Below are 23,397 nucleotides of genomic sequence, written 5' to 3'. Positions count from 1 at the left end.
AATAAATAAAAATAAAAAAATAATAATAATAATACAAATTCACACAACCATTCCCTCTAAACGTTTGTTCAGTTCCTCATTGAATTAATTTAATCTATCAATTTCCACAACAAGAGATAGAAGTTTGTTCAAGGAAATAACCACCCGCTGCCTAAAGGCAAATTTCTGCACATCTATTCTACAACTGTCTTTCCTCAATTTGAATTTATGCTCCCTCAGGTTCGTAATCTGAGCAAGTGGAAGAATCATCCCATCAGAATTCAGCGTGCTCAACCCATTCAAGGGCTTATACACCTCAATCAGATCACCTCGCATGTGCCTAGACTCCAGCCGCTGCAATTTGCAGAACTTAAGCCTCTCTTGGTAAGAGGATCTCTTCATTCCCCTCACCAATCTTGTTCCCCTTCTCTGTGCACGCTCAACCAAATCTACATCCTTCCTAAAATGAGGCCTCCAGACCTGTACACAGCACTCAAGGCGTGGTCTGACCATTGCCTTATACAAAGGAATAATCACCTCCTTTTCCCTGCTAGCAAAATTCCTGACAAAATTACCCTATTACATGCTTTTGCAACCTGTCTGAATTGCTCAGAAAACTTCATATCTGACTGCACAATTACTCCTAGGTCTTTTTCATTTTCTCCCACCCTAAGTGTACTACCACAGTTAGTACATTCCTCTGGGGTTACTTCTACCCATGTGCAATACTTTGCATTTGTCAATGTTAAACTTCAGTTGCCACTTCTCAGCCCAGCCCATGTGCCCAAATTTTCTAGATCCTGTTGCAGTAGCATATTGCCATTACTGTCATTAACAACCCTGCCAATCTTTGTATCATCTGCAAACTTCGACACTGGTGTTGTAGAACACTCTACACGATATGTAGCACTGCAATAATGGTATAGAGAATCTCACCTACAGTCCTTCTGTGGATTTTGTAGTATGTTTTAAGTGTTACAGTGCTCTACAACTCCAATACTGTGAACTGAGGATGTATTTAATTTTACTGGAAGCCTTACAACTAACCAGTTCTGTTTCCTATTCTTTTCAAATAATTCTTCCCAATAGATTTTAAGCTGTTCACTGATTAATTGATTTACAAATTACCCTCACAGTTGTGAACTTTAAGCTTTTAGAAGTTCTTAAACTGAAAGCAGCAAATGCCGAAAAAGGCCGATTCCTTGTATCATGTTGAAGGTAATGGTGACTGTTTGCAATATTGGCTACCGATCCTTGCACAGAACATATACTAGGTAGAAGACGCGATCCGCGGAAAGTCCTCGGCACTGTCTATATTCATACATTGCTGAACTCTACTACTGTTTATTCTATGGAGTACCTTTGGCTACTCTATAGAATTGAGTACCCAAACTCAAATCGTCGAGTGCGTGTGAGGACAGACTGCCCAAGAAATAGAGCTGTACTGGTTTCCGCTTTGAAGTCTGAATTGCGGAAATGTAGGAGGCAATTTACAAAAGGCTTTGAACGGGTTCATCAAGTTCAGTGCTGATGGGATTGTTCCTCTTGATCAGATTACTCATTTGAGGAGGCATAAATTCAAACTGAGGCAAGACCACAGCAGAATAGATGTGCAGAAATTTGCCTTTAGCCAGCGAGTGGGTGATTGCGGGAACAAACTTTCATCTGTCGTTGTAGAAATCAAAGAAAAAGATCTTAGCCCCAGTGATTGAGGAGAAACACGGACTTTGAAAACTTTCTACAGTTTAATATGCTTACTCTAGAATTCAAAGAAATATATTCAAATGGTATTAGCGACCTTTCACCTATCAGTTCAAAATGACAAAAAGTAGAGGTAGCGAATCAAAATTACCCAACTTTTTTTTTAATATTTCACTTCCGCACCAACGAGTCACTAAGTAAAATCTCTTCATTTTTTTTTTTATCTAGCAATACCTGGATAGTCTGCGCGGTAGCACAGTGGTATCGTCACCGTCCTCCCCACACCGGGTGGAAAAGGCCGCGGTTCGAATCCTGTCGATGAGGCGAGGAACTTTAATGGGCTGTTTTCACTCCGTGGCTGAGTTAATCGGTCTCAGGAGTAGATAGCAAAGGTTTTTTCCCTCAGAAACTGGGGTTTTTAGTCCAGAAAAACAGGCAAATCGACCACCCGAGAACACGCAATTTACCAACCCAAAACACATGGGTAGATGTAATTAATTACGGGTGACCCTAATAAATAAATAAATAATTTGGAATTGATACCTGGAGAATCTGCAGGCTCACCAAAGTGGTGAAACTACTTAAATTCGGAGATACCTTCATGGAAACACTCAATCAGAAATATGCTGCTGAATTTCTGAAACTGTCGTCATTCAATGGAGTAAACTACCAGTTCAGCACACGTGAAGCTAAATAGCTGTAAAGTTGTCATTATGGAATGGCATCACATGAATGTCACAAAAAAGAACTTGTTCAAGAATTAAGTGATCAGCAGGTTACGCAAGCTAAGAGCATTCTGATTAAAAAAAAATAATAAAAAAAAAAAAAACAGTTGGCATTCTAGTGGCCACAAGAAAAATTATCTATACCTTTGACAATCCAATTATACCAAGCTCAGCGAACGCTAGCTACTTAAATTGCCGAGTACGTCCTTATATTCCTAACTCAAGGTTTATGCTAAATGGTTGTCAAATGAACTAATGAGACTCGTGGCAGAGAAGAAAAATGCATGAGATGCATATAAATTATCAGGCGACACAGGAGCCTATGGCAGATATAAGCTAGTATTAAGGGTAAGTTGCTACAATGGATAAAAGGGTGGTTCAGTGGGAGAAGACAGAGGGTGGTAATCAATGGAGCGCTGCTATTCGTGGACTAATGCTATTAGTGGAGTTCCACAGGATTCGGTGTTGGGCCCACTGTTGTTTTGTATATTTATCAAAAATATTGATGAAGGTATATCCGGCTTAGTGTCAAAGTTTCCAGATGATACAAAGGTTGGCAGGGTTGTTAAAGACAATAATGGCAGTGTGCTATTGCAACAGGATCTAAAAAATTTGGGCAGATGAGCTGAGCTGAGAAGTGGCAACTGAAGTTTAACCTTGACAAATGCAAAGTACTGCATATGGGTAGAAGTAACCCAAGAGGAACGTACCAACTGTGTGGTACTACACTTAGGGTGAGAGAAACTGAAAAAGACCTAGGAGTTATTGTGCAGTCAGATATGAAGTTTTCTGAGCAATGCAGACAGCCTGCAAGAGCAGGTAATAGGGTAATTTTGTCAGGAATTCTGCTAGCAGGGAAAAGGAGGTGATTATCCCTTTGTATAAGGCAATGGTCAGGCCACGCTTTGAGTACTGCGCACAGGTCTGGAGGCCCCATTTTGGGAAGGATGTAGATTTGCTTGAACGTGTACAGAGAAGGGCAACAAGATTGGTGCGGGGAATGAAGGGATCCTCTTACCAAGGGAGGCTTAAGTTCTGCAACTTGCAGCGGGTGGAGATTAGGCACCTGCGAGGTGATCTGATTGTGGTGTATAAGGCCTTGAATAGGTTGAGCACGCTGAATTCTGATGGGATGACTCTTCCACTTGCTCAGATTAATTTGAATTTATGCTCCCTCAGCTAAGGGAGCATAAATTCAAATTGAGGAAAGACAATCGTAGAATAGATGTGCGGAAAGTTTCCTTTAGCCAGAGGGTGGTTAATTGTTGGAACAAACTTCCATCTGTCGTTGTGGAAGTTGATGGCTTAAATAAATTCAATGAGGAACTGGACAAACATTTATAGGGAATGGTTGTGTGAATTTTTTTTTTTTAGGCTGAGGTTACACAAGCTCATACATTTTATTACTATTATTCACTAAAATACTACAAATATCAAAAATACGATCACTCCCAAAAAAGCATACCGTGGAGTACAAGTCTGTCCAAGATGTGGATCCACAGAGTATAATCAAAAGAATGCCCATTAGAAATGATGAAATTTTCAAACTGCAATGGAAATCATGCAGCATACTCTAAATCTTGCGAACGATCTAAGATTGCTAGAAAAAAATAACATATCAGGAAGCTAAACTCATATTGCACCTCTGACTTCTAAATCTTCTAATGTTGTATCTCTTCAGAGGAAGCAGGCTGTTGCAACAATTCTCTCGATACCAAAAGAACCCATTAATCACAAAAACGCAGATCAAATTACTAAAACAGTTTTATCAGTAATTTAAGGAAATAGATCTTCATCAAATGCAAAACCTAAACTGAAAAAAAAAAAAAAAAAAAAATTCAGCGACAACTATTGACTACAAAAATTCACAAATAGATATGGATCGCCAATTTCAGTACTTGGTACACATTGAGAAATGGATATGAATTTTTACTGATCTTTTATGCAAAGGAACGAGCTGAAACTGAGAAACGCAAACAGAATACTACCAAATAGTCAAACTCAAGCTCCTTCCCCAAAAACAATTAATGATGAACTTCATTCAATGGAACTGTCGAGGATTCTTAAGCAATACCAATGATATCTGCTATTTAATAAACAAATACAATCCTGCTAGTATCTGTTGAAACCTACCTTACTCCCTCAGTCAATCCTATGATAAAAAGTTGTATCTTATACAGGGTGATTCACTACCAGTGCGGCAAACTTGCATGAGGTGTAGGGGCACAAAGAGGAATCGGAATCACATAGCATTGCAGGGTCCGAAATGCCTTCGTCTGCGGTAGAGGACGTTGAACGGGAGGTCGCGTGAACAGCGATCGCGCTGGAAGTCAGCATTTGCGAACCGTTTCTGTTGAAGAAACCAAGTAGCAAAAGTCCTCCGGAGTGGATAATCCGCAGGCTCCAATGATTGGATGCGTTGCAGATGGTATGAACTCATTTGGTTTGTTGACAGTATCCTCCATACAGTGGATTGGGAAATACCCAATCGTTGGCCTATCGCTCGAGTACTCGTACTCGGATTGCCTTCTGCAAGACGTAGGACATTTTCCTCATTGTCTGGCGTCCTCGTCGTTCGCTCTCGATTCATGGTACCTCTCGTGAAACAACCAGTCTCACGTAACCTTCTGTGCACACTTGCGAAAATCGTGTCATGAGGAGCACGCCTGTGCGGGAAACGTTCCTGGTACAAGCGCAGAGCGGCGCACCCGTCACAGTCCGCAGCTCCATACGCGAGGTGCATGTCGGCCAGTTCAACGTTTGAATACTCGTTCATCCTACTGCCTCGGGAACCGGTTCGCAAATGCTGACTTCCAGCGGGATCGCTGTTCCCGTGACCTCCCGTTCAACGTCCTCTACCCCATGACGAAGGCATTTCGGACCCTGCAATGCTATGTGATTCCGATTCGTCTTTGTGCCCCCTACACCCCCTGCACGTTTGTCGCACTGGTAGTGAATCACCCTGTATAGTAGAAACAAAAACGATTCATAAGCTGCTCATGGCGACATTGCCATACTAATCATTTTCAACTTTCCATCTAAAACAATTTTTACACATAATTCGTTGGAATTGCAGTACGTATTATTCTTCGAGTGACTCTAACTTTGGTTTCGATTTACCTTCCGCCGAATACCTCTTTCTCCATAGAGGACTTCTATGATTTTCTCAGAAAATCATCGAAGTTCTCCGTGGAGAAAGTGTATTCGGCGGGAAATTGCCTCCTCTAATTTACATCTTAGTACACTTTAATGGCCACTGCTGTTTGGGGGTTTCTTCAGAAATAGACGGACGAGGTCGACTAATTGAAAGCTTATTAAATGAGCACCACGTCGCCTTGCTAAATTCAGACAACAGCAGCACATACCTGTTATTGTTGTAGTAGAGTTTCAGGTGCATCGGCGACTAAGACCATATTGCTCTGTGTATACTGTCTGTGAATTGCGTGGGTTCTATTATCGATTTTCTGTTTGCTGGACGAAAAACTCCAGTTTCCGGGGAGATAAACCGTCTTACCCTCTCCCGAGACCGACGACCTCAGCCACGTTGTGAAAAAGGACCATAAAAATTCCTCCCGTCATCAACAAGACTGAAACTCAAGTCTTTTCCACTCGGTGTGAGGGATGACGGTGGTCCTACCAACTGTACCACCCACAAGGGCATTCATACATACACCTACCTAATAGAACGCCCTCAACAATTGACCTGTCATTCTGTTCTCCCTTGTCATACCCAAATTCGAATGGTCAGTTTACCAGGATTCACTAAACAGCGACCATTTCCCAATAATCTGCAAGCTGCTAATCGCAAAGTACTCAAACGGCAAAACTTGCAGGCAGTGGCAGTTGACAAAATCAAAACAGCCAATCTAATGTGAAACTAGATCAGAATTCTATCCAGTCCGAACCGATCGATGAAGTAAATAATTACACAACTAAATACAGATAACATATGCAGCAAACTTCTCCATTCCACAAGTATCATCACGCCGAAGATGTTAGAAGGAATAATGACTGGTGGAATCAAGAATGTACAAAAGCTAAGAAAGCGAAAAACAAAGCATGGAACCGATTCCACGAATATTCTACTACTGTCAACCTCATAAACTACAAACAACTTAAGAGCAAAAGCTTGACAGGTTATCAGAAAAGCAAAGAAAATTCCTGGATCAGATTCGCTTCACAAGTTAAGAGACACCGACATTAGACTAATTTGGAAAAGGATCAGACTGCTCAATAACAAGTTTCCACCAGCTCACTCTCCACTCATCTACTGGAACGGGAATGAATTATCTTCTTCACATGAGGCCTGACGTAGCCCATTTAGGGTGCATAGCATACGTTCCTTGAGTGGACCGGGGTTCAAGCCCGTGACTACTAAATACGATAAGTATTTGTATTGACGATTTATTGTAAATTCTACTGACTTGGTTGTCGTGCCGGAGTATAAACAGAAAATTTATTTATTTATTTATATGGTGAACATTCTAGGAGAAACACTTGCTCACCTATCAGCTGTGGAAACATACAGCTATAGCTCAGCTTCTTGAGCTGAGCAATGCAAATTCAGTTTTCATACAAATATCTATTTTTCCTATAACCAGCCGTTTGGGTTATCAGAATTGAAACAGCCTAACTCGCAATTGTGAGCTGGTCCGGACGAAATTTTCAATTCAATGCTACGACACTTGAATGAAGCAACCTTAGAAGGCCTACTAAACTATCTTAACCGTATATTTCCATAAAATGTTTATCCGAAATCTTGGTGCCATTTAATAATTGTAGCAATTTTAAAACTAGGGAAAGTCCCTTGAAATGGATATCGCTTTCCAACTGTCTTGAGAAAACCCTTGAAGGTATGATTCCTAGCTGCTTAACTTGGCAATTAGAAACCCAACATTTGCTAAATAATAATTAATTTGGCTTTCACAAGCAGAGATTCTCCCCGCTCCCATTGATCTTATGATCAAAGTAGAATCTAACGTTCGCAATGCATTCATTAAAAGAGAACTTAGATAGTATGAATCAGAGCTGTACTACTCAATATGTTCTACGTTGATAATAATATTAGTAAAATAATAAGAGGAGTTTACCTCAATATTGAGGAAGAAGAAAAATCGTTTTGAATATTTTCGTTAGATTCTTTTAATTGCGTTAATTTTATTTTTAATTGTTTTAAATTGATTTGAATTGCGTTAAATTGATTATTTAATTATTTATATTTTACTCTAATGTACCGGTAACTTGTCGATTTTTTTGTTTTAATTTCTGGAGGGTATCATACGGAAGTGTCCTACGCACTATATTGAGGTAAACTCCTCTTATTATTTTACTAATATTAAAAGAGAACATAAGGCTATTCCGAGTCTTTATTCTAAACTTTCTAGAACATCGAACCTTCCAAGTACAATATCAAAATACTTTTTCCAAGGATTATATATCTCTTTGTTCTCAGACAGACTTAATTAACTAACTAATGACCTTCTGAATTTAGTGCAAATATATTTATTGCAGATGACCTAGCAATGTAAGGAGTGATGTAAGGAGTGTAAGGAAATCAGGCGACAACTCAGCGTTGTTATGGGCCTATATGAGAGTTTGAAGGACAGGGTGGATGCCCTCGAAGGAAATAAATTGAGGGGCCCATCAAGCTCTCAGCTGCCCACATCAACGCCAGAGCTTGCACTTGGTCATCACGCAACACAGCGGCAACCCCCAAGGCAGAATGCGCTGGTCCCACAGGAACTATTAGTTGTTGGTGACTCTATTGTCAGGGAAACGGGGAACATGCTATGTAAAAAGGATAGGTGGAACAGGACCAGGGTATGTCTGCCAGGCGCAAAGGTTGATGACGTTGTAGAGCGGATATCATCTTTCAAGGGCACAAAAGGTGATATAGTTGTACACGTTGGCACTAATGATATTAAGAGTAGCAGACCGGCAGAATTACTCAACAAGTACAGGTCACTGTTGAAAAACAGCCGAGAATTAGGGTTGAATTTGAAAGTGTCTGCAATTCTGCCCAGACACGATAGGAGGGAGTATATGATGAGAGCCTTGTCGATCAATTCGGCCCTGGAAAGATTGTGCAAGGCTCAAGGGGTAGAATTTTTTTCAGCCTGGACTGTACTTGTTAACAGGAGAGATTGCTTCTACAGGGATGGGATACACTTAAATAGAAAGGGTGCAAGAATATTTGCTGATGCTATCGAGGCAGTGTTAGGTGGGTCGGATAACTGCTAGCTTGGGGGGATACAAAGACTAATAGTTTAACAGTAACCGCAGGCAGAGGTGAAGGTGATTCTTGCACAACTTCTATTAGAATAAGAAGCGACCTGGAGCGAGGGGTGTTGGGGGTTTCAGGGACGGATGGCAGTCATCCTGGAATAGTTGGGTATATGGGATGTGTTAGGGTAACAAGGAATAGGCATAGGAGCATGTATGCTTGCATGTATACCAATGCTAGAAGTATAGTAAATAAATTTGATGAATTTGAAGTGTTGGTCAAGACATCAAAGGCGGATATTGTTGGGATAGCAGAGACGTGGTGTCACAAAGATATAAGGAATGCAGAACTGGAATTTGGGGAGTACAATGTGTACAGAAAGGATAGACAGGACAGAAAGGGAGGAGGTGTTATGCTGTTAATTAAGAAAAACATAAAATCAAAAGAAGTGCATCCAGTTGATATAGATGGACAGTGCACTGTTGAGTCAGTTTGGTGTGACATAAGCACTGCAAAGGCAAAGATAAGAGTAGGAGTGTGTTATAGGCCTAATGACTCGAATGAGTACAATGAACAATTGTACAGAGAAATAGAGTGGGCCAGTAAATCAGAATGTCTTATAATGGGGGATTTTAACTTCCCAGATATTGACTGGAACTTGTGGGTTGGTCACTCACACACTAGTCAGACTTTTGTGGATTTATTGGATGATTGTTTTCTGCAGCAGCATGTTCGAGAGGCAACCAGAGAAAGTAATACTCTTGATCTGGTTATCAGCAGTGATCATTCGTGTATTAAGAATTTGCAGATAAAGGAACCACTAGGTGGCAGTGATCACAGTGTGCTGAAGTGGGATTTACTCAAAGAGGTAACTACCGTCAGGGGTGAAGGAAAGGGTTTTTGCTTCCGTAAAGGGGAGTACAGTGGTCTCAGACAGTTTTTAAATTCTGTACAGTGGGATCGACTGACGATGTTACAAACAGTAAATTCTAAGTGGGAAGCATTCAAGGAATTAATCGTGGAAGCTACTAGACTTTTCATACCGATGAAGAAATATTGTTCAAGGTTTAGGCCTAAATGGTTATCAAATGAACTAATGAGACTCGTGACAGAGAAGAAAAATGCATGGGATGCATATAAATTATCAGGCGACGCAGAAGCCTGTAGCAGATATAAGCTAGTCTGTAATCAGGTCACAAAGGAGGTTCGGCAGGCAAAGGCGGATTACGAGAAATCTTTGGCAAAAGATGCTAAGAAAAACAGCAAGGATTTCTTTACTTATATAAACTCTAAAAGGAAGGGGCTGAATATGATTGGTCCACTTGACATCGATGGTTCGACTGTTGATGATCCTGCTCAGATAGCAAACAAACTGAATGAGTATTTTGCATCTACATTCACACGTGAGGAATCATTACAGTTTGAAAATGGAAGAAGGTTATCAAATTGTAGCAGTGTGCTTAATGATTTTGTAATAACTGAGGGCAAAGTGGAGGAGAAATTGTTGAAGTTAAACATAAGAAAGGCACCTGGGGCGGATGGGATCTATCCAGTTATATTAAAGGAGGCGGCAAAGCAACTAAGCAAACCCTTAGCCATAATTATGAGAGCATCCTTGGATTCAGGGGAGGTTCCCACGGACTGGAGATGTGCAAATGTATCCCCAATTCACAAAGGAGGTTCGACGGGTGACACGAATAATTACAGACCAGTTAGTTTAACTTCTGTTCCGGGTAAAATAATGGAGTCACTGGTTAAAGATGCATTGCAGGATCATCTAGACAAGACTGCAGCAATAATTCAGACACAGCATGGGTTTGTTAAGGGAAAGACTTGTCTGACAAATTTGATTGGTTATTATGATGTGGTCACAAAGGAACTGGATGCAAAAAATAATTTTGATATCATATACTTGGATTTCAGGAAAGCTTTTGACACTGTTGCGCATGGAAGACTACTGTACAAATTGGAGCAGAATGGTATTAAGGGTAAGTTGCTACAATGGATAAAAGGATGGTTAAGTGGGAGAAGACAGAGGGTGGTAATCAATGGGTGCTGCTCTTCGTGGACTAATGTTATTAGTGGAGTCCCACAGGGTTCGGTGTTGGGTCCACTGTTGTTTTGTATATTTATCAATGATATTGATGAAGGTATATCAGGCTTAATGTCGAAGTTTGCAGGTGACACGAAGGTTGGCAGGGTTGTTAATGACAGTAATGGCAGTGTGCTACTGCAACAGGATCTAGATAATTTGGGCAGATGGGCTAAGAAGTGGCAACTGAAGTTTAACCTTGACAAATGCAAAGTACTGCATATGGGTAGAAGTAACCCCAGAGAAACGTACCAACTGTGTGGTACTACACTTAAGGTGGTAGAAAATGAAAAAGACCTGGGAGTAATTGTGCAGTCAGATATGAAGTTTTCTGAGCAATGTAGACAGGCTGCTAGGGCAGGTCATGGGGTTTTGTCAATGATATATAGGAATTTTGCTAGCAGGGAAAAGGAGGTGATTGTCCCTCTGTATAAGGCAATGGTCAGGCCACGCCTTGAGTACTGCGTACAGGTCTGGAGGCCTCATTTTAGGAAGGATGTAGATTTGCTTGAGCGTGTACAGAGAAGAGCAACACGATTGGTGAGGGGAATGAAGGGATCCTCTTACCAAGAGAGGCTTAAGTTCTGCAAATTGCAGTGGCTGGAGACTAGGCACCTGCGCGGTGATCTGATTGAAGTCTATAAGGCCTTGAATGGGTTGAGCACGCTGAATTCTGATGGGATCCTCCCACTTGTTCAGAATACGAACCTACGGGGACATAAGTTCAAATTAAGAAAGGATAGATGTAGAATAGATGTGCGGAAATTTGCCTTTAGCCAGCGGGTGGTTAATTGCTGGAACAAACTTCCATCTGTCGTTGTGGAAGTTGATAGGTTAAATAAATTTAAGGAGGAACTGGACAGGCAATTGGAGGGTATGGTGTGATTTTTTTTTTTTTTTTTTTTTGGCTGATGCTGCATAAGCTCCTACACTTGCTTTCTTGCATCAAGTGCCACTACTACTACTACTACTACTACTACTACTACTACTAATATCATGTCACTCTCAAGGTATCACATATATAGAAAGACAACTGCAAATAACGATCAATTGAACAACTGCATGGAGAAACTGCAATGGATATCAAAACAAAAACAGCAGTCGCATTTTTTTAAAAAGCGAAATTCCCATTCGGACATTCAAGAATGGGAAGGTCCGAATGGGAATTTCGGACCTTCCCGTGTCTCAATCCGGCACTGTAGGACCATATCATCCCATTCATTAGTACCATGCTCTTCATTGGATTAATAATAAATAAATAAATTTTCTGTTTATACTCCGGGACGACCAAATGATCAGAGGAGTTCACGAGATAGACAGAATACAAGAAACAACACCGTATTCAGCAGTCACGGGTTTGAACCCCGGTCACTCAAGGCACGTGTACTTATGCACCCGCGCGCCTGACCACTAGGCTACGGCGATACTAGACAAACTAAACTTCTCAGCACATGAGAAGCAAATCCGAACCAACTGCTTAGAAAAAATGAACATTCTTAGATGCTAGCGTTCTCAATCTCTATTACTTTAAATAATTATATCACGTCTGTACTATGGCTCTCCAATCTATGACTCTGCCTGGAAGACTGCACTAGCGTTGTGATGAACCTGTTCATCACAATGCTCTCAAAATTGCGTTAGAAGCCTTTAGAACTTCTCCAGCTCAAAGTTTATATATAGAAGCTCACGAAGCACCATTACATCTCAGAAGGAAAGTTTTATTAGTAAACTGTGCATCCAAAGTTTGACGCTTGCCAACTCCTCTCATTTGGACAAAATTCTCTTCCAGCCTTAATGGATCGCTCGATATATAAAAATATGCTCCATTTCATTAAACCTGCAGGCATTAGACTCCATGAGATCACTTCAGACTGGAATCTAGAGATTGAAAAGATATTTCGAGAAATGATCCTCTATAATCCTCCCTGGACTAAAATTATGGTTAAATATGATAGTTATTTCAGTGTGGTAAGCATTTTCTGGAATGCTTAAATATAAGACAACTGCCTGCGATCCACACCCAAAGTTATGCTGAATACAATCAGATGTACACTGATGGTTGGAAATCAGACAAGATAGCAGGTGCTGTGGTAGTCTTACCTGTTTTCACGGTTTCTGCTTCTCTGCCAACAGAGTTCAGCAGTTTCTCTGCAGAACTTTCTGCACATCTACCTAGCTCTTAAGCTCCTAGATTCTCAAACCAGCACACAGCATATCATCTATACCGATTCTTTAAGCTTTGTCAACTCAATTCAGAATGAAACCACAATTACCATTCTTCGCTGGGACAAATCAGATTCAAACTGATCCAGCTACAAGGTAAACAAGATACAGTAGTATTCTGTTGCATCCTGCTGATTGTGGAATACATGGAAATGGAAATGCAGATTTTTTTTTTTTTTTAGGAGCATCCGCGACTAAGACCATATTGCTCAATGTATATTGTCTATAAATTGCGTGTTTTCTGAAGTCGATTTTCTGTTTTCTGGACGAAAAACCCACTCGAGTTTCCGGGAAAAAAACCATTCTCCCCTCGCTTGAGACCGATTAACACAGCCATGTTGTGAAAAAGGCCCATAAAAATTCCTCCCGTCATCATCTGGATTCGAACTCATGTCTTTTCTAACCGCTGTGGGGAGGTCGGCGATCCTACCAATTGTGCTAACCAAGAGCGTTAACAACCAATAAATTCCAGTGTAATTGATATGAAGATTTCTGTCGAATACTACAGTCTGCGCGGGGAGCACAGGTGTATCATCACCGCCCCCCCACATCGGGTGGAAAAGGCCCGGGTTCGAATCCTGTCGATCACGCGAGGAACTTTAATGGGCTTTGTTCACTACGTATCTGAGTTAGTCGGTCTCAGGCGTAGATATCAAAGTTTTTCCCCAGAAACTGGAGTTCTTTGTCCAGCCAACAAGTAAATCGACCGGAGAATACACGAAATTTACAGACAAAATAAATATATGGGTAAATGTAATCATTTATGGAGGAATTACATATGGGAAACAGGAACCCCAGAGCAACGTATCAACTCTGTGGTACTACACTGACAGTGGTAGAGAATGAAAAGGACCTGGGGGTAATTGTGCAGCCACATATGAAGTTCTCTGAGCAGTGCAGACGGGTTGCAAGAGTAGCTCATGGTGTCTTGTCAATGATATACAGGAATTTTCCTAGCAGGGATAAGGAGGTGATTATTCCCTTGTATAAGGCAATGGTCAAGCCACACCTTGAGTACTGTATACAGGTCTGGAGGCCTCATTATAAGAAGGATGTAGAGCTGCTGGAACGAGTACAGAGAAGGGCAACAAGATTAGTGAATGGAACAAACGGGTGCTCTTACGAGAAAAGGCTAAAGTTTTGCAAATTACAGTGTCTGGAGACTAGGCACCAGCGAGGTGATCTGATTAGCATTAGCATTAGCATTAGTAGAGGCATTTGATGCAAGAAAGCAAGCTTATGCAGCATCAGCCAAAAAAAAAAAAAAAAAAACCCACTTCCACTTCACCCCTCTGTTCGATCAAAATACCTGTCCAGCTGAGCCTTAAACTTATTTAGGCTAACAACCTCCACCACAAGGGATGGCAGTCTGTTCCACCAACCAACCACCCGCTGGCTAAAGGCAAATTTCCGCACGTCTATCCTACATCTGTCTTTCCTCAATTTGAATTTATGCCCTCTCAGGTGATTTTTCTGAGCTAGAGGAAGAATCCCATCAGCATTGAGCATGCTTAAACCATTCAAGGCTTTATACACCTCTATCAGATCACCTCGCTGGTGCCTAGTCTCCAGACACTGTAATTTGCAAAACTTAAGCCTTTCTTCGTAAGAGCACCCCTTTGTTCCATTCACTAATCTTGTTGCCCTTCTCTGTACTCGTTCCAGCAGCTCTACATCCTTCTTGAAATGAGGCCTCCAGACCTGTATACAGTACTCTAGGTGTGGCCTGACCATTGCCTTATACAATGGAATAATCACCTCCTTATCCATACTGGAAAAATTCCTGTATATCATTGACAATACTCCATGAGCTACTCTTGAAGCCCGTCTGCACTGCTCAGAGAACTTCATATCTGCCTGCACAATCACCCCCAAGTCCCTTTCATTCTCTACCACTGTCAGTGTAGTACCACAGAGTTGATACGTTGCTCTGGGGTTGCTTTTTCCCATGTGTAGTACTTTACATTTGTCAATGTTAAACTTCATTTGCCACCTCTCAGCCCATCTGCTCAACCTTTCCAGATCCTGTTGCAGCAGCATAGTGTCAGTAGTGTCCTTGACAACCCTGCCAACCTTTGTATCATCTGCAAACTTGGACATTAAGCTTCATGTACCATCATCAATATCATTTATAAATACAGAAAACAATAATGGACCCAACACTGAGCCCTGAGGGACTCCACTAATAACATTAGTCCACGATGAGCAGTGTCCATTGATTACCACTCTCTGTCTTCTCCCCCTCAACCACCCCTTTATCCATAGCAGCACTTTGCCTCCAATGTCACACTGCTCCAATTTGTGTAGCAGTCTTCCATGTGCAACAGTATCAAAAGCCTTTCTAAGATCCAAGTATATAATATCAAAGTTATTCCCTGCATCCAGTTCTTTTGTGACTGCATCATAGTATCCAATCAAGTTGGTCAGGCAAGACTTCCCCTTAACAAAACCATGCTGTGTCTGAGCTATAACTGAAGTCTTGTCTAAATGATCCTGCAGTGCTTCTTTAACCAGTGCCTCCATTAATTTTCCTGGAACAGAAGTTAAGCTCACAGGTCTATAATTACTTGTGTCAGCCTTTGATCCTCCTTTGTGAATTGGGGTCACATTTGCACATTTCCAGTCTATGGGTACCTCCCCTGAGTCCAAGGAAGCTCTCATAATTATGGCTAAGGGTTTGTTTACTTCCTTTGCTGCCTCCTTTAATATAACTGGATAGATCCAATCCACCCCGGGTGCCTTTCTTGTGTTTATCTTCAACAGTTTCTCCTCCACTTTACTCCCAGTTATTTCAAGATTCTGTAGCTTACTGCTAGAGTTGAATACACCTCTGGCATTCCCCTTGCTGAATAACTCCTCATGTGTGAATGTCGATGCAAAATATTCATTTAGTTTGTTAGCTACCTGAGCAGGATCATCAACAGTTGACCCATCAATATCAAGTGGACCAATCTGATTCATCCCCTTCCTTCTAGAGTTTACATAAGTAAAGAACTCTTTGCTGTTTTTCTTTGCATCCCTTGCCAAGGATTTCTCGTAATCTGCCTTCGCCTGCCTAACCTCCTTTGTAACTTGGTTGCATATCAACTTGTATCTATCATATGCTTCTGTGTCATGTGTTAATTTGTAAGTATCCCATGCATTTTTCTTCTCTGCCATATGCCTCATTAGTTCATCTGACATCCATTTTGGCCTAAACCTTGAACAATATTTCTTAGTTGGTATGTAAAGCCTAGTAGCTTCCAAGATAAGTTCTTTGAATGCTTCCCATTTTGAATTTGCTGTTGGTAACATCATCAGTTGGTCCCACTGTATAGAATTTAAATACTGTCTCAGTCCATCGTAGTCGCCTTTACGGAAGCAATAACCCTTCCCTTTACCCCTAGTGGTAGTTACCTCTTTCAGTAAATCCCACTTCAGCACACTGTGATCACTGCCACCTAGTGGTTCATTTATCTGCAGATCTTAATGCATGAAGAATCACTGCTGATAATCAAATCAAGAGTATTACTCCCTCTAGTTGCCTCCCGAACATGCTGATGTAGAAAACAATCATCCAATAAATCCACAAAAGCCCTGCTAGTGTGTGAGTAACCAGCCCCCAAATTCCAGTCAATATCTGGGAAATTAAAATCTCCCATTATAAGACTCTCTGATTTACTGGCCCACTCTATTTCCCTGTACAGTTCCTTATTATACTCCTCAGAGTCATTAGGCCTATAGCACACTCCTACTCTCAATTTGATCTCCCAATGCTTATGTCACACCAAACTGACTCAACACTGCACTGTCCCGCGATGTCGACTGGCTTCACTTCCTTGGTTTTTATGTGTTTCTTAACTAATAGCATAACCCCTCCCCCCTTCCTATCCTGTCTATCCTTTCTGTAGACGTTGTACTCCCCAAATTTCAGTTCTGCATCCCTTATATCTGTGTGACACCACGTCTCTGATATCCCAACAATATCTGCCTTTGATGTTTTGAGCAATACCTCAAATTCATCAAATTTATTTACTAAACTCCTAGCATTGGTGTACACGCAAGTATACCTGCACCTGTTTCTATTCTTAGCTACCCTAAAACAACCAATGTGTTTACTTGTACCGCAATGGCTCCCAGCAGTCTCTGAAATACCATGCATCTTGTTTTTCAGGCTTCTGCTCATTCTAATAGAAACAGTGCAAGAATCTCTTTCACCTCTGCCAGTGGCTACTGTCAATCTATTGGTCTTTGTCTCCCCCCAAGCTAGCAGTTTTCCGACCCACCTAACACTGCCTCGATAGCATCAGCGAATATTCTTGCACCCTTTCTATTTAAGTGTATCCCATCCCTGTAGAAGCAATCTCTCCTGTTAACAAGTACAGTCCAGGCTGAAAAAAATTCTACCCCTTGAGCCTTGCACAATCTTTCCAGGGCCAAATTGATCGACAAGGCTCTCATCATATACTCCCTCCTATCGTGTCTGGGCAGAATTGCAGACGCTTTCAAATTCAACCCTAATTCTCGGCTTGAGGTGTATAAAGTCTTGAATGGTTTGAGCATGCAGAATGCTGGCGGGATTCTTCCTCTTGCTCAGAATAATCACCTGAGAGGACAGAAATTAAAATTGAGGAAAGACAGATGTTGGATAGACGTGCGGAAATTTGCCTTTAGCCAGTGGGTAGTTAGTTGGTGGAACAGACTTCCGTCCCTTGTCGTGGAAGTTGATAGCCTAAATAAATTTAAGGCTCAGCTGGACAGGTATTTTGATCGAACAGAGGGGTGAAGTGGAAGTGGGTTTTTTTTTTTTTTTTTTTTTCCTTGACCGGCACCCGTCTGCGTGCTACACTTTGAGTACCACTGGTGTAAGCGACAATTGTGATGATGTAAAGAGAGTATGGGATTATATCTTCATGGATTAGCCCCACTAAGAAATCGACTGGAATTGTTTAAATTCGAAAATTATTTTGGTCACAAGTTTACTGAGCTTTGTGTTTGGTATATACTATGTAATAACCACAGAGTAGTATTTTATTCCTCTGTGATAATAACGATATGGGATAACGAATTTATTATTATCATTTTTTTTTTTTTTTTTTTTTAGTTGTTGTTTAGTTGTTTTTGTGCCCCCTATACTAAATGTTGTTCCGAAGAAAGATTGTCAGCAGAAGAATATGAATGTTTGTTTTCATGGTATCATTTGTAGCTAGTCTTTTAAATGAATGATGCTTGATATTTTGAAAGCTGAGATTGAACGAAAGAAGCGGTTACTTGTAGAAAATCAACTGGTAGTAAGTAACCTCGTTTAATGATAGTTTATTTTATCGTTTTCGTATTTTCAGTGTATGTAGCAAAATCTGAAATTCCGTTTATTTTAACTTGAAAGTAATAAAAAAATACTTAACTGTATGCTATAAACTAACAGAATAATAGTTTACTGGTTCATAAGTATCGTGCAATTATTACAATTAGAAACGGATAAACAAAATACAGTAGTTCCAAATAGGCATATAAACATGTCCTAATTCCGAAGACATTTCGGAACCAACCTCTGGGTCCCATTATCAAGTCTAAAGAGAGGAGAGGAGAAATAGATACGTAATAAAATGGTTTTTATTACTTTAACGTTAATTATTCCCGCCTTACATGTTATACAAGATCTTTTCCATCATTTTGTTTTATTTGATATGGAATGGGTAAATTGCACACAAAAGCAGGATGAATAATGGAACTTCTAGAACTGATACGCCGATGTTTGTTATTTCCAATCGGGCAAATGTTGCACTTTAACGACCGAACTGTTTCAGTATGGTGCATTTGGTAGAATCCCATAGCTGATCTAGTTGCAATTTATAGCATTCTGTTCCCACAAATTACACCAGATATATAACGATAGTGAAACAAACTTATTTACTGCTGTTGAAATTTCTTAAACTTTGGCATCAATTTAAACAAGGTGCATGCACTTAGGAATTAAATTTAATTTTTCCCCATTTATTTAGTAACTACTATATATGTGTAGAAGTGTGAATATAGGTAAATTTTTAACTAAAAATTTGGGCACAAATTTTCAGTTAAATTACAGATTACACACATGAAAGGAACTAGATTTTCCTCCCCTCCCCTCCATTTTAATATTGCTAGAAAGATTACTGCAACCCACAGATGCATACAAAGATAGAAAACATGTCTGCGTCATAAAAAACAGATTGAGAAACTTAAATTTATGCATCTTTGTTTCTGGACTTAACTGTTCTGTAGAAAAGCAAATTTTTGGAAGAAACAGATTACTGAACATGAATATCCACCTTTTGTGAAATCACTTATACTGGAACATATCCTTCCATTGAGTCAATTTTTGATGAATGGACCATTTTGATTTCAGTATAGCTTTCGATACTGTTGCACATAAAAGCCTGCTGTTCAAATTGGAGCAGCGTGGCATTAAGGGCAGGTTACTGCTATGGATAAAGAGATAGTTGACTTTGAGAAGACAGAATGGTTATTAATGGACACTGCTCTTCATGGATTAAAGTGCAATATGGCCTAAGTTGCCCTTGCACCAGAAAACACCACAACATCATGGATTAACATTATTAGTGGAGTACCCAGGGTTCATTGCTGGGCCCATTGTTGTTTTTTATATTTGTTAATGATATTGATGAATATATATCAGGCTCAATGTGTAAGTTTTCAAATGATGCAAATGTTGGTAGGGTTGTTAATGACAGCTACTGCAACAAGATCTAGAAAAATTAGGCAGATATGCTGAGATACGGCAGTTGAGGTTCAGCCTTGACAGTTGCAAGGTACTGCATATGCATAGCAGTAATCCCAGATTAATGTACCAACTCTGGTATGATATTCAATATAGTGGAAAGTGAAAAAAGACTTGGGAATAATAATTGTGCAGTCAGATATGAAGTTCTCTGAGCATTGTAGACAGACTCTGAGGGCAACTCTTGAGATTTTGTTAATGACATACAAGAACTTCTCTATTGCAAGAAAGCAAGCTTATACAGCATCAGCAAAAATAAAAAAAATAAAAACAAAAAACTCTTCCCATTTCACCTATCCATTTGCTCCAAATGTTTGTCTAGTTCTTTTTATTTAAGCTGTCAACTTCTACGGCAATAGATGGAAGTTTGTTCAAGCAGTAACCACCTGCTGGCTGAAGGAAAATTTCTGCACATCTATTCTACAACTGTCTTTACTCAATTTGAATTTGTCTCCTCAGGTAGTTAATCTGGGCAAGAGAAAGAATCCCATCAGCATTGAGCCTTCTCAAACGATTCAAGGCCTTATACACCTCAGTCAGATCACCTTGCAGGTGCCTAGTCTCCAGACACTGTAATTTGCAAAACTTAAGCCTTTCTTCATAAGAGCAACCCTTTGTTCCATTCACTAATCTTGTTCCCCTTCTCTCTATTCATTCCAGCAACTCTACATCTTTCCTAAATGAGACTTCCAGACCTGTATATGCAGTACTCAGTCAGTTCAGGATAGTCTGCTTACTCACAGAGATATCAAACCATTCTGGAATTACATGAAGCATAAGAATATAACCAGTAGAAAGTTACAACTCCACAATGCAGATGGAATTCTCTTATCGGACAAATTCAGTATTGCTCAAGAGTTTGCGAAACATTTTTCTAGAATTCAAACAAATGATACATTGAGACCTGCCTCATTTCCTGACTTCACACCTGTTAAAGATGATATCCTCATTAACCTCTTTATCACTGATGAAGATTTAAATTCGGCATTAAAAGGCATGTGAAATGACTATACTAGAGGCCCAGATGACATTCCAGGCTTATTTTGGAAGATGACTGTCACTACCTTAAAACCCCTCATACTGCGGATCTTCAACTTGTCTCTCAGGCTGGGGAAGTATCCTAAACACTTTAAGCAGTCAATATAGTTCCTATTTTCAAAAAAGGTGATAAAAATGATATAACTGATTACAGACCCATAACCTTGCAAAACAGCCTGGCTCAACTCTTCGACACAGCAGTACACAAACATCTCTTCAAATTCTTCAGGCCTTTCATTGATCAGAATAAACATGGTGATGATGAAAAAAAGCCGTGAGTTAGGGTTGAATTTGAAAGTGTCTGCAATTCTGCCCAGACACGATAGGAGGGAGTATATGATGAGAGCCCTGTCAATCAATTCGGCCCTGGAAAAATTGTGCAGGGCTCAAGGGGTAGAATTTTTTTCAGCCTGGTCTGTACTTGTTAACAGGAGAGACTGCTTCTGCAGGGATGGGATACACTTAAATAGAAAGGGTGCAAGAATGTTTGCTGATGCTATCGAGGCAGTGTTAGGTGGGTCGGAAAACTGCTAGATTCGGGGGATACAAGGACTAATAGATTAACAGTAGCCACTGGCAGAGGAGAAAGTGATTCTTGCACTGCTTCTATTGGAATGAGCAGCAGCCGGGAAAATAAGATGCAGGATATTTCAGAGACTGCTGGGAATCGTGGGGGTACAAGTAAACACATGGGTTGTGTTAGGGTGGCTAAGAGGAAGAGCAGGTGCATGTATACTTGCGTGTACACCAATGCTAGGAGTTTAGTAAATAAATTTGATGAATTTGAGGTATTGCTCAAAACATCAAAGGCAGATATTGTTGGGATTTCAGAGACGTGGTGTCACACAGTTATAAGGAATGCAGAACTGGAATTTGGGGAGTACAATGTCTACAGAAAGCATAGACAGGATAGGAAGGGAGGAGGGGTTATGCTATTAGTTAAGAAACACATAAAATCCAAGGAAATGAAGCCAGTCGACATCGCTGGACAGTGCAGTGTCGAGTCAGTTTGGTGTGACATAAGCATTGGGAGATCAAAATTGAGAGTAGGAGTGTGCTATAGGCCTAATAACTCTGATGAGTGTAATAAGAAACTGTACAGAGAAATAGAGTGGGCCAGTAAATCAGAGAGTCTTATAATGGGGGATTTTAATTTCCCAGATATTGACTGGAATTTGGGGGCTGGTCACTCACACACTAGCAAGGCTTATGTGGATTTATTGGATGATTGTTTTCTACATCAGCATGTTTGGGAGGCAACTAGAGGGAATAATACCCTTGATTTGATTATCAGTAGTGATTCTTCATGCATTAGGAATCTGCAGATAAATGAACCACTAGGTGGCAGTGATCACAGTGTTCTGAAGTGGGATTTACTCAAAGAGGTAACTACCATTAGGGGTAATGGGAAGGGGTATTGCTTTCGTAACGGCGACTACGATGGACTGAGACAGTATTTAAATTCTATACAGTGGGATCAACTGATGATGTTACCAACACAAATTCAAAATGGGAAGCATTCAAAGAACTTATCTTGGAAACTACTAGGCTTTACATACCAACTAAGAAATATTGTTCAAGGTTTAGGCCTAAATGGATGTCAGATGAACTAATGAGGCATATGGCAGAGAAGAATGAGGCATATGGCAAATGCTTAGGATACATACAAATTAACACATGACACAGAAGCCTATGATAGATACAAGTTGATCTGTAACCAAGTTACAAAGGAGGTTAGGCAGGCGAAGGCAGATTACGAGAAATCGTTGGCAAGGGATGCGAAGAAAAACAACAGAGTTCTTTACTTATGTAAACTCTAGAAGGAAGGGGATGAATCAGATTGGTCCACTTGATATCGATGGGTCAACTGTTGATGATCCTGCTCAGATAGATAGCAAAGTAAATGAATATTTTGCATCGACATTCACACATGAGGAGTTATTCAGCGAGGGGAATGCCAGAGGTGTATTCAACTCTGGCAGTAAGCTAGAGAATCTTGTAATAACTGAGAGTAAAGTGGAGGAGAAATTGTTGAAGATAAACACAAGAGAGGCACCTGGGGTGGATGGGATCTATCCAGTTATATTAAAGGAAGCAGCAAAGGAAGTAAGCAAACTCTTAGCCATAATTATGAGAGGTTCCTTGGACTCAGGGGAGGTACCGATGGACTGGAGATGTGCAAATGTGACCCCAATTCACAAAGGAGGATCAAAGGCTGACACTAGCATTAGCATTAGTAGAGGCATTTGATGCAAGAAAGCAAGCTTATGTAGCATCATCCAAAAAAAAAAATAATAAAAAAAAATAACATAAATAAATAAAAATAACCACTTCCACTTCACCCCTCTGTTCGTTCGAAATACCTGTCCAGCTGAGCTTTAAACTTATTTAGGCTATCAACTTCCACGACAAGGGATGGAAGTCTGTTCCACCTTCCAACCACCCGCTGGCTAAAGGCAAATTTCCGCACATCTATCCTACATCTGTCTTTCCTCAATTTGAACTTATGCCCTCTCAGGTGATTATTCTGAGCAAGAGGAAGAATCCCATCAGCATTGAGCATGCTCAAACCATTCAAGGCTTTGTACACCTCTATCAGATCACCTCGCTGGTGCCTAGTTTCCAGACACTGTAATTCGCAAAACTTAAGCCTTTCTTC

At 40.4% G+C, this 23,397-nt stretch overlaps 1 protein-coding gene across 1 annotated transcript in view; it reads left to right on the top strand.

The window, feature by feature from the left end:
* Nucleotides 1–18,078: 18,078 nt before the first annotated feature.
* The window catches only part of Prp18 (pre-mRNA processing factor 18), a 106,412-nt gene continuing 101,093 nt past the window's right edge, over nt 18,079–23,397 (top strand). The window contains exon 1 of the mRNA XM_090369074.1: nt 18,079–18,213. Coding sequence (XP_090225200.1) covers nt 18,145–18,213 — 69 coding nt within the window. The 5' untranslated portion in view covers nt 18,079–18,144. The remainder of the gene's footprint in view (nt 18,214–23,397) is intronic.

The sequence above is a fragment of the Mastigoproctus giganteus genome, chromosome 2, assembly GCF_048544385.1.
Source record: "Mastigoproctus giganteus isolate SK-2022 chromosome 2, ASM4854438v1, whole genome shotgun sequence".
In the NCBI taxonomy this organism is placed as follows: Eukaryota; Metazoa; Arthropoda; class Arachnida; order Uropygi; family Thelyphonidae; genus Mastigoproctus; species Mastigoproctus giganteus.
The sequence above is the reverse complement of the archived record's forward strand: the minus strand, read 5'-3'. Positions and strand labels throughout refer to the sequence as shown.